This window comes from Caretta caretta, chromosome 7 (genome assembly GCF_965140235.1).
Source record: "Caretta caretta isolate rCarCar2 chromosome 7, rCarCar1.hap1, whole genome shotgun sequence".
NCBI lineage: Eukaryota > Metazoa > Chordata > Testudines > Cheloniidae > Caretta > Caretta caretta.
This window is the reverse complement of record NC_134212.1, coordinates 115776294-115787689: the sequence shown is the minus strand read 5'-3', so window position 1 is coordinate 115787689 and position 11396 is coordinate 115776294. Positions and strand designations below refer to the sequence as shown.

The 11396-nt window shown below is 44.7% G+C and overlaps 1 protein-coding gene across 12 annotated transcripts in view; it reads left to right on the top strand.

Annotated features, from left to right (window-relative positions):
• Positions 1-252: 252 nt before the first annotated feature.
• The window catches only part of VTI1A (vesicle transport through interaction with t-SNAREs 1A), a 340922-nt gene continuing 329778 nt past the window's right edge, over positions 253-11396 (top strand). For all 12 annotated transcript variants that reach the window (XM_048857953.2, XM_048857952.2, XM_048857951.2 and 9 more), the window contains exons 1-2: positions 253-445; positions 10294-10352. In XM_048857953.2, the coding sequence (XP_048713910.1) occupies positions 352-445; positions 10294-10352 (153 nt within the window). In that variant the 5' untranslated portion in view covers positions 253-351. The remainder of the gene's footprint in view (positions 446-10293; positions 10353-11396) is intronic.

Here is an 11396-nt window from a genome sequence, read left to right as displayed (position 1 = left end):
TTTTTTTTTTCCGGCCCTGCCGGTTGCGCTCAGAAGTGGGTCCCCTGGGAAACTCTCCTGCCCATGTTGATTCCGGACGCAGTTCGTGGCCCCTGAGGGGAAGACTGTTCCCCGGGCCTGGGTCGGGGACGCGGCGGGCAAGCGGGAGGGGGATGGGCAGCTCTCAGCGCTCCAGGGGAAGGCGGCATCGGGGCGGGGTCAGGGTCAGGGTCGGAACCATGGTCGGGGGTTGCCGATGCCGGGAGGGACGCTTTTGGCTGTGGCACAACGCGGAAGCCTCTTGGCCGAGAGCAGCTGAGGCCGGTTTCTCCTTTCCGCCGCCGTCTCCGGGCCTGGACCCCTGCCGCGACCATGTCCTCCGACTTCGAGGGCTACGAGCAGGACTTCGCGGTGCTGACAGCGGAGATCACGGGCAGGATCGGGAAGGTGCCCAAGCTGCTGGGCGGTGAGTGAGGGGGCTGGGTGCGCGGGGGGCAGGGAGTCGGGGACGGGGGGGCTGGGCGGGGAGTAGGGGAAGACTGGGGGCGGGGGGGAGTGTGAGGGCGGGGTGCTGGGGGTGGGCTGGCATGTGCGTGAGGGGGGTCGGTGGGGAGGGACCCAGCTTCTTTCCAGTCCCTATGGCCGGTGCCGGGCACGTATCCCGGACACCTCGTTATCTGAGAGGGTCTGGGGTTCCTGCCCGGGTGAGGCACCGGCCGCCTTCCACCGCGCGGAGGGACGAGGGGTTCGTATCAGGACCTGCCCCAATATTGCATCGGAGCGTCCTCCTTTCTTTGTCAGACCGTAGCTAGTAAGGGACTGCTAAACATGAAACGTCTTCCCCTTTGGTGGGGGGAGGTCTGAGCAGCAGCAGATGCACTGGAGCGCTGCCTGCAGGCTCAGGAAGGGGACAGTAGCTCAGTTTGCACTCTGGTCACAAGTGGAAGGGTATTTTGGTAACCATGGATGCATAGATTTTTAAAAGCTAGCAGAAGGGTCCACTGAGAGCATATCGTTTGATCTTCTCCATAATGGGCCATAATTTTCTGGCTGATACAGAGTATGTTGTTTAAAAAGGCATTGCTCTGTGGTTGTACAGTATTTAACACAATAAGGTCCTAGTCTGTGATTGGATGCTATGTAGATACTACCACAGCACAAGAAATTGCTCTGATTTTTTGTAATTTCATAACATCATTGGAGACTGGCTGGATAAATACATTAATCTTCCTAGCATAATGTCAGTTGTTCAACTAAAAAGAATACGAAAAGATGAGGAGAGATACATGTGAGGTGGCGTGCTTCAGCAGGCTTTTGCGAAAGACTGCTAATGGCCCTCTCCCCCACTCTGAAAGCAAGAGGATGGGGGTGGCGGGTGTAGTCGTGCTGCTTCTGCATAATACAAATTTCCCTTTATATGGCAGAGCTCCTGAATCCTGCTGACCTCCTTGTTTCCTTCTGCTGCACGAGATGGACCTGCTAGAAGCTTCCCTTTGAATTGATTTGAATGGGAGAATTCTGGTTAATTTTTTCTCAGCATTCAAGAATTTAACAGATGTTGGGATACTATTGTTTCATTTAGAAGGATGACTCAACGAACAGTCCTTATTGTCACAATACACAAGTGTCCCAGCTGGGAACTTAACAAAGGCTGTGTGGTATTATGGAACCAACAAGCCATAGGAACAAAAGACCTCTTGAGGAAAAAATATCTTCTGTGAAGGCAAATTGCGTTAAAAAAGCCCCAGAAAATTTGGATCAGGGAAGTGACTTCTAAATAGGTTTTCTGTGAAGCCCCAACAGGTCTTAAGGAAATTAAGCTGATGGCGTCACATGTTTTATTAATGTTCCTTAGTGTCTGAGAACTCTGTTGCTCCTAGGATGTGAATCAAAAACATACTAATAGCAGTTTGGCTGCTTGAGCCAAAGGAGAATATCCCTGACTGATGATGCTTTTCTAGAGCTCTAGCATCTAGGTGCTAAAACCATTACATGCTTTCAACACTGTCTGTTGTCTGAGTTCTAATACTTTTGCCTGGCATGCTATATATTTGTAGGCAAACAGTCTCTCAACCTCTTCTTCAGTTTTCTTTGGGTGTGCTTTTTTCTTTTGTATTAAATGAAAGAGGAAATCCTGCTTGCCTTCTTTACTTGGGAATTGTAAGGATCAGTTATTTCAGGACTTGAAAAATTTGCTAGTTATGGGGGGAGGGAAGGGGAGGGAAGGGCCTAAATTGTCATTTTTGGTAGGACTCAAACTTTTATTTAAAATCTTTTTTTTTTTTTTTTTTTTTTTAAAGAATTGTACTACTTAAGCTTGTCCAGGCCACCTGGCCAGTAGCTTGGCATGAGCAACTCTAAGTGAAGACTACTTCCCACATATAAACTGGTTTTGCATTATTTTCCTGAGCCTACAGACAGACAGCCCTCTTTCTTATAGATGTGATGCCTTTGCAAGGCTATGATGGTGTTAGGTACATCATAAGAATTTGAGAGAACAGAATAAGATGGGAGTAAAATGTAATTTAAAACATGTCTTACTAAGCAGATACAATCCTGAATACATTCAGGGAGCAGATTTCTTCTTTGTTCGCTTCTCAGGGTAAAACTTCATTTTAAAATGACTTTGTCATTTATATATTCTTTCTATTTGAACAACTGAACTTATTACCAGGAAGATTAATTATTTTTCCAGCCATTCACCAATGACATTATAAAATTACAAAAATCAAAGCAACTTCTGGTTCAAATTAAGATTTTCTTGGTGAAATATTACTGTTCACAATCTAAATTTAGTGATAGAGGATTAACATTATTAGAAAACCTATTGTAAAATCTTTAAGCATTTAGGGCTTTTATTAGTAAACAGTAATTAAGAAGTTAAAGAGCAAGCTGACTGGTGAAAGCCAATTGCTAACAAAAGTTAAATGGAGACCATTATATTGGTTGAGAAATGTCCCTAATCTAGTATATTTAATTTGTTTTGACATCACTTGCATTTTCCATGTAAATGTCTTGTGTGCATTGTGAAATCCTTATAATGGTGCTGATTGTCTCATTTCTGTGCACACACACAGTTGATTTTTATCTGCATGTGGTTGGCAGTGGAGGCAATAGACATCTTGCCAGCATCATTTTCAAACTGAGTTTAAAAAAAAAATATATTTTTTTTCAAACTGCTGTCAGGCAGCACGAAGAAAGCACTGCTGAGGATGATGATTCTGACCATCATTAATGCAAACAGGGTGCTCCAGATGTATTGGAATTCATGCAGGCTTTGGAGGAGATGTCACCACAGGAACCACCATGATGTCGTGCGGATGCTGATGGAGGAGCAAGAGGATGAAACCTGGCCAATACTTCTACATGACCTTTTCCTGAATTGGCTTTCCTCAGTAGAGCACCACTTCTGGGCTCAGCCAGCCTGTACTGACTGGTGAGACAGGACACTCTTGCAGACTTGGGTTGACCAGCAGTGGCTGCAGAACTTTAGGATGCAGAGGCCGCTTTTCTGGAAACCTGCACAGACCTTATCCTCAGCTTGCAATGCTGGATCACCAATGACTTCCTCGGTGTGGAATGGCATGTGGCCATCACCATCTGGAGGCCTCAACACCCTGATTGCTGGTGGTCAGAAGCTGACCGATTTGGTGTTGATAAATCTACTGCTGGTGTGGTAGTCATGGAAGTGTATGCTGTTATTAAGAGGATGCTACTATCCTGGATAATAAACCTTGGAGATTATTTTTATTATTGATGACTTTGAACACTTGTGGTTTCCATATTGCATAAGGGCCATTGATGGGAGCCACATGCCTGACCCCACCACCAGGCATTGGAATTAATCAACAGAAAGAGAAAGTTATCCATGATTATACAAGGCCTTCTTGGTCATTATGGCAGGCTTGTTAACCATAACGTAGGATGGTTTGGAAAGTGCCACGGGGCCAGGATCTTTAGAAACTTCCCTGTTCTTTGTAATGAAATGAATTTTTTCTTCCAAAGCCACTATGGGCGTTAATGGTATTGTAATTCTATCTGTTATGCTGGGAGACCCACCTCACCCTTCGCTTCCATGGTTTGCTAATCCTTTTACTGGACACTTGAATAGCGAAAGGAGCTGCTTAACTATACCATGAGTAGCTGCAGAATGACTGGAGTATGCATTTGGAAGACCGAAAGGAGGGTGGAAGCGACTCATGACAAGGCTGGACGCTTGAGAGAAAGATCTGCCTTTTGTACAATGCACAACGGCTGTGAGAGCAAGGGAGAGCCTCTCCAAAGGGTAGGAAGTGGAGAGACTTCAGAACATTATGAACAGCTGGAATGGAAGGGAAACACTATCTATATGGGTTGCACTCGGAAGTCAGCACTATCTTGTAACGTGTGCACCAAACTAGACTGCTATCTTTACCTAAACTTCTCATTTTAATACTGCCTGATCAGTGCAAAGTGCTGTGTGAAATAAATAGGATTTTGCAGCTTCAATACATGTACTACAGTAAGTTTAATAATGTTATGTCCTGCAACTAGTGAGTGCTTGAGATGCCTTTTGTAACACTTGCAGCCACAATACCTTATAGAATCTATGCAATATGAAATGACTAAGAACCTCTCTGATCTCAAATGCCCAGCCTACCTCGGTTAACTTCACATGTATTAAAATCTAACATAGCTCAAGGTCATGATCAAATTATGGTCTTAAGTGCGTTTTTGACTGGTATATTCCTTGCTATGTTTTTGACTACAATAAAACTGCACTGGTGTAATGTGTTTTTTTTTGTTTGTTTTTTTTTTCTTTGCTTGGTCACCATCTTGCTCAGCTCTAGAAGGACAGGCAGAGGTGGTTGAGGACTAGGGATTGGAAACATCAAGGTGCATGGGGAAGTGAAGTGATGGTGCCCTTTTCTGGAAGCACCAGATTAAATATATTTGTGTGGCAGACTGGGTGAGGGGAGGAGGTTACTTTTAATTCTCCAGCCTGGCACTGTTTTGGGCATGTTGTGGGAGCTAGAGAAAAGCAGAGTGAGCAGAGGACGGAAGATGTTGCCCAGAGGTGGAATGTGACTGCCCTTTGCTGTAAAATCCACCAGAACTAGTAATGTGCAACCAGTCCCTGGAAGAAAAAGCTGGTTTAGAGGGGCTATAGGAACCCAGAGGACAGATAATTGTGATATAGCCCACTAAGGGTTTTTTTGGATGCGGTTCCCTACCCAGCATTGTCACTGTTTTTGTCTGGGTCTCATGAGGTATCTTATGCCCCAGTTATTTTACTATCTGAGCACCTCACAATCTCTTCAATGTATTTATCCTCACAACACCCCTGTGAAGTAGGAAAGTGATTTTTACAGATGGGGAACTGAGGCACAAAGTGACTTCGGGAACATTGACACAGCAAAAAAAAAGACCTGTGGCAGTGAGTCTCAGAGCCCGGCTCAGCTGTCCTGAGCTGGGGCTGTAGGGCTAAAAATAGAAGTGTAGATGTTCAGGCTCAAACTGGAGCCTGGAATTCAATACCCTTCCCTTTATTGAGTTTCAGAGCTCAGGCTCTAGCTTGAGTCCAAACATCTACATAGCTCTTTTTAGCTCCACAGTCTGAGCCCGAGGACACTGACCTGGGCTCTCAGACTTGCTGCCCAGGTCTTTTTTTACAGTGTAGAGGATACTCTGAGTGACTTGCCCAAAGTCACGCAGGAAGTCTGTAGTGGAGCAGAAATTGAATCCAGGTCTTCTCAGTGGCAGGTGGACAGCCTTCCTCCTATCCATCCATGTCTCTGACTGCGTCATCACTGGCTTCTCCAGCTGGTTTTCAGGCATACTGAAGAGATCTTGGCTGTCCGGTTCATTTGCTTCTGGTCAGGGTCTGTGGTTGGCTGTATGGCTTTTGAAAAGTTTCTGCCTCATCACAGATCATGGCAAACTGTCCAAAATTTACTGGGATTCTGTGATGGCATCTCAGGCAAAAATCACGTCCAGCTCCTCAGAGTATGCACATGTGCTAGGAATGTTACTGGAGGTCTGGTGTTTTGTCTTTGGTGACTTTGCAATTCTTTTGCAGCTTTTTGGCTTTCCCTGATGGTGTGGTGTGGGAACACCCCTTCTCCAGTATTTGCTCTAATGGTCGATCTTTGCTTTCTGGCAGCTACTGGAAAGATGAGACTGAATTTGCTTCTCTACCCCGAGTGCAAGTAATCCCTCTCCTGATGGGATCATGAGGAAGTGGTGTCTGTGGCCTTGACATGAGTGAATTGTAAACAAAGCGGGGGGGGGGGGGTGTCTCCAGTCAGGATGAACCTGGAGCAGTGGAAGGCGCACAGGTAACCAGATAGAGTAACAACCCAGATGTAAAGTAATGCAGAGTAAATGAATAGTAGGAGGGCTACCTGAAGTGATATAGTTCACTCAAACTGGGGATGCTTCCCCATGACCCTTGCAGTGGTATAACTCATTCTGAAATAGTTGTCACTTCCAAATTGGATTAGTTATACGTAATGGGATAAAAATCAAGATGAAGTGAGAAAACATCATTTGTGAACACAAGGCAACTCACGCTGAAAAAACTAAAGCTATATGGTAAAAACTGTTTTTATTAACAAAAAGCCTCAGACATCGCTGTAAAGAGGAAATGTTGCAGTTACTCTAGTGTTGTGCTTTTTTATCAGCTATGTTAATTAGACAGGACAATACCATTTTCTACAATTTTGAAAATAGAAGTGTTTTAGAATGAGCATGGGGAGGGGGGGAATCCTTGGAGTTTTGCCATTGGTTTAGCTGGATCTGGGTTGTCACTGCTTACTTGATTTTTGCCTAATGTTTGAGACTAGTTGAAAGTTAGAAAGGTCTTTTGCAGTGGGTGTTGTTTTTGAAGACTGGCTGGGCTATAGTGCTTTTCGGGGGATCTGGCAAGTTCACTTCTGTGAAGGAGACCCTGATGGCTTCTGTAGTTGACTGCATAGTTCTTAACTGTCTTTCACCCTTTTAAAATTTACTAATTTAACATTTTATTGTTCAGTTGGTATGCGGGCTTTGTGTGCATGTCTGTGTCGTGTTGTTGTGTCGTGGCTGACCCACGCAGAGATAATGGATTTATTAGTAATACTAGTAAGAGGATCATCTCCCTTAGCTCTGGTGTTAAAAGCCTCTTGCCTTTTCTTGAAGTGAGAGGATCCTGGTTTTAGTCCCAGTCCATGAGGACAGAATGCACCCCTGTATTCACACCCTATACACAATTGTCATAAACTTTGTACAAGGCATGTCACGTGAGGCATCATTTGAAAACTTGTAACACGCTAATCAGTAAGGCTACATTTTAGTCATGGGTATTTTTAGTAAGTCATGGACAGGTTACGGGCAGTAAACAAAAATTCAAAGCCTGTGTCCAAAGACCTGTCCATGACTTGTACTATATACCCCTGACTAAATCTTGGTGGGAGGGGCGGCCCAGGGGGGCACTGCGGGAATTTGGGTGGGTGGGGGTGGATCACAGGGGCCTCTGTGGGTACTCGGGGTGGGGGGCAGTGGTGACCCAGGCAGTGGTGTGCGGCCCAGTACGCCTGCTGGTGCTGGGGGTCGGGGGCACAGTCAGCAGGGATGTCAGTCTCCCCGTCTGGCTCTGCGCCTCCCTGGAAGTGGCAATATTCCCCCTCCCTCAGCTCCTAGGTGAAGGCCCTGGCTTTGCAGCTCCAGTTGGCCAGGAATCATGGCCAACTGGAGCTGAGGGGGCTGGTGCCTGCAGGCGGAGGCAGTGTGCTGAGCCCCCTGGCTGCGCCCCCACCTAGGAGCCGTGGGATGTTGCTACTTCTGGGGAGCCCCTCTCCCCCACGAGATAAGTGCCTCTCTGAGCCCTCACTCCCTCCTGCGCCCCATCCCTGAGAACCTTCCCACACCCAAACTCCTGTTGTTGTTGGGGAAGGGGGGGACACGGCGGCCCAAGACTGCCCCAGCAGCGGCCGGTGTGGCTGACGCAGGGGCTTAGCCAGCCCCACCGGCCACTGCGGAAGTCACGAAGGTCCCGGAAAGTCACAGAATCCATGACAAACTCAGTCTTACTAATCAGTAAAATGCATGTAGCACCATCATGTATAAAGTTATGAACTGTGATTTTGTATATAAGAAAGCTGACAATTTATATCACTGTTACATAATTTCCATAAATCTTATACAAAATGTATCATGTAAGGTGTCAATGGAAAAGTTGTTTTGCTAAGCATGATTATACTGTTTATAGGCAAGTACCAGCTTTGTATCTGATGTTTATGAATATTGGCTATGTGCTTGTATCTTAAACCTGTGTTTGTATTCCTGGATGACACCCTCTAGATAAATTTACATCATGTCTAGACAGCTATGTATTGATGGCCAATCAAGGACACTCAGCTTACACAATGGGCCATAGGAGAAACTCATCCTGCCCAGATAGCTCTGCCTGAGGATGCTTCAGACAGCAAGGGGCCAATGGCCACATACTGTGAATCAGCAAACGGTGATATGCTCATGTGACCCTGGACGCCATCTTGGGCCAGTAACTTTCTGCACACACAGTCTATGGGCTTCATTTGGGACAGTCCATTTCCATGCACATGGCAGAGGATATAAAAAGACACCTGAGACATCTCCATGTTGCCTCTTTTTCCTGCGCTAATTGTATGGTCTGTGGATTTACAACTAAAAGGAGCATCCTGAACTATAGACTGAAGACCTTCCTGTCTTTTGGAAGTTACCAGAAAGACTTTATAAGCCAGCAGTCTATTCCATCACTGCTTCAAACCTGATGTAAGGACTTCGCAATCATTTGTATGTATATGATCTGTTAACCATTTATAACTCCCTTCTTTTCTTTTATTAATAAATATTTAGTTGGCTTTCTGAGGGTTGACTGACAGCATCATATTTGGGTAAGATCTGTGATTCATATTGACCTGATGGTATGTGTGTGATCCTCTGGGATTAGTAAGAAACTCACATATGATGAATTAGGTTTTCAATATTAGACCTCTTTATCTGGATGGGAGCCAAAGGCTGGAATGTCTAAGGGGGACTGTGTTTGGCTTGTAGTTAACCGGTGTGTTACTGCAGAAGGTCTTTTGTTACTGGCTTGGTGAATCTAATTATAGAATAAACCACCAGTTTTGACAATTGTCTGCCCTATTTCTTGCAGTCTGCCCTGAGTATGGCATTTGCACTGTGGCTCATCCCAGGCACCTGGTCACATGAACATCAACTGAAATCATGACTGAAGTACGTTTCTCAGATACGTCTGGGGAGTGGTTAAACCTGTTCCTCAAAGACAAAGGACTGGCGCCCTAGCCAGGTGTCAACAAAGCTGATGGGCCGTTACTTACCAAGTGGCCATTCTTTGGCAAGAAAGGGAGAAAGGGGCAAAGAGATCTGCATCTTATCAATGAAACAGCATGGAGTCTCCTTCCTCCAGCAGACTGCCTGTCTCCTGATTCTCAGCTGGAAATGCTTTTCAGAGAGGGATTAAAAACTATAAAAAGGAAGGGCAAACACCTCAAGGCATTCCTCTCTCTCCTTGTCCATCTCCCTCATTGCACCTGAGGAGACAAAAGGAGCAGTTGAACTCTACGGGAGTTTGGTCATTTAGTGCTGGAAACGTGATGAAAAACTTTGCTTGAATTTAATATACTGTAATTTGTTAAGTTAGGCACTAAAAAGCATTTTATCTTTATTTTCTTGTAATCATTTCTGAATTTTATGCCTCATTGCTTGTACTCAAAATCTATCTCTTTGTAGTTAATAAACTTGTTTTATTGTTTCATCTAATCCAGTATGTTTAAATTGAAGTATCTGGGTTACTCCATTTAGGGTAGTAAATTGCGTGTATATTATTACCTTAAAGGAATAATGGACTTCATATATTTGGACTGCTGGACAGTATATGACATACATTTCGGGGGGGGGGGGGGAATCTGAGATTGGGCGTGTGTTGTGGTCACCCAGCAGGTGAGAGCCAGAGGGTAACCCAAGTGTGGTTGGCAGGCTGCAGCTACACACAGACACTCAGGGTGTGACTTGCATGCTGGAAGGCTGTTTGTGAGCGGTCCTGGTGGGAGCTAATACCAGCAACGTATTATAAGGCACTCAAGGTTTCAGGGCAGGAGTGACATAGCCCCTCACTAATCTGGATTGCACCACAGTATGTCACAATTTTATACACTAATTTTACACCAAAAAGGATCCTTTGTGTCAGATACTAAGAACTAGCACAGATAAGGTTTTTCTAAAATTGTATACATAACTTTTTTTTGCTGGGAAGAGCAAAATTTTATTTCTCTCTTCATAATTCTATTTTAGATGAGAAGAAGCAGATGGTTGCAAATGTGGAGAAACAGCTAGAAGAAGCAAGAGAGCTGGTACGTCACAAAATTTTGAATGTTATATGAAAATTCCTGTGGAACAAAAAAATGAAAGTACCATTAATGTAATATTCAGCGTATACAGTATTCAGAAATAATGTCCTATCCATAGTAATGTGAGACTTTTATTAGAATATGAAACACAAGCAGAAATGTATCAAACATTACAATCTTCTGTTAAGTAACATATTCTCTGTACCTTTGTAGTAGACTTTTAGTAGGGTTACCAATATCCGTATTTTCCCGGACATGTCCCCCTTTTTGGTTCTTAAATTGCCGTCTGGGAGAAATTTTTAAATATCTAGAAACGTCTGGGATTTTGCCATTATTATTTTTCCCCAAAGAAGAATTGATCAAGAAAGAGAGTGAATGTTGATCACTCGAGAGAGTGCCCGCTTTTCCCCCCGAGCTCCCAACGCTTGCACCACGAAACAGCTGTTTTGCGCGGCTGGGTGGGAGGACGGGAAATGTGGCATGCTCAGGGGAGGAGGCAGGGCCGGGGCAGGGAGGGGGCAGAGTTGGGGCGGGGACTTTGGGGAAGGGGTTGGAATGGGGGCGGGGAAGGCGTGGAGTTTGTGCGGGGTGCAAGCAAATCCTTCCCCACCCCCTGGTGGAGTGTCCTCTCTTTTGAATGTTCAAATGTGGTAAAGGGGCTTTGAGGTATGTTTTTAGAAATCTGTGTGTGGTAACGTTTTGTATTTCTGTAATGCCTTAACATTGGAAGATCTTAAAGTGCTCTAGAAAGCCTAATTAATATGACCTGCCTAATATGCTTGTGAATTAGATATTGGGTAAATGGAGGCACGGAGCTGTTAAGTGAGATGCCTGATATCTTACTGGGATTTGGTGGTAGTACTGGATATTGATCCTAGAAGACATTGTCTAGATATTGGATATACTGAGACACCACATTCCAATAAACATCTATGGGGTTTTATAGTATTCCCACGATCAACAGTCATATTTCTTATGATAAAAAATAATGCAGAAATTATAAGAAGGAAAAATATAAGTGCTAGAACAGTAAATAATGGATTTCAG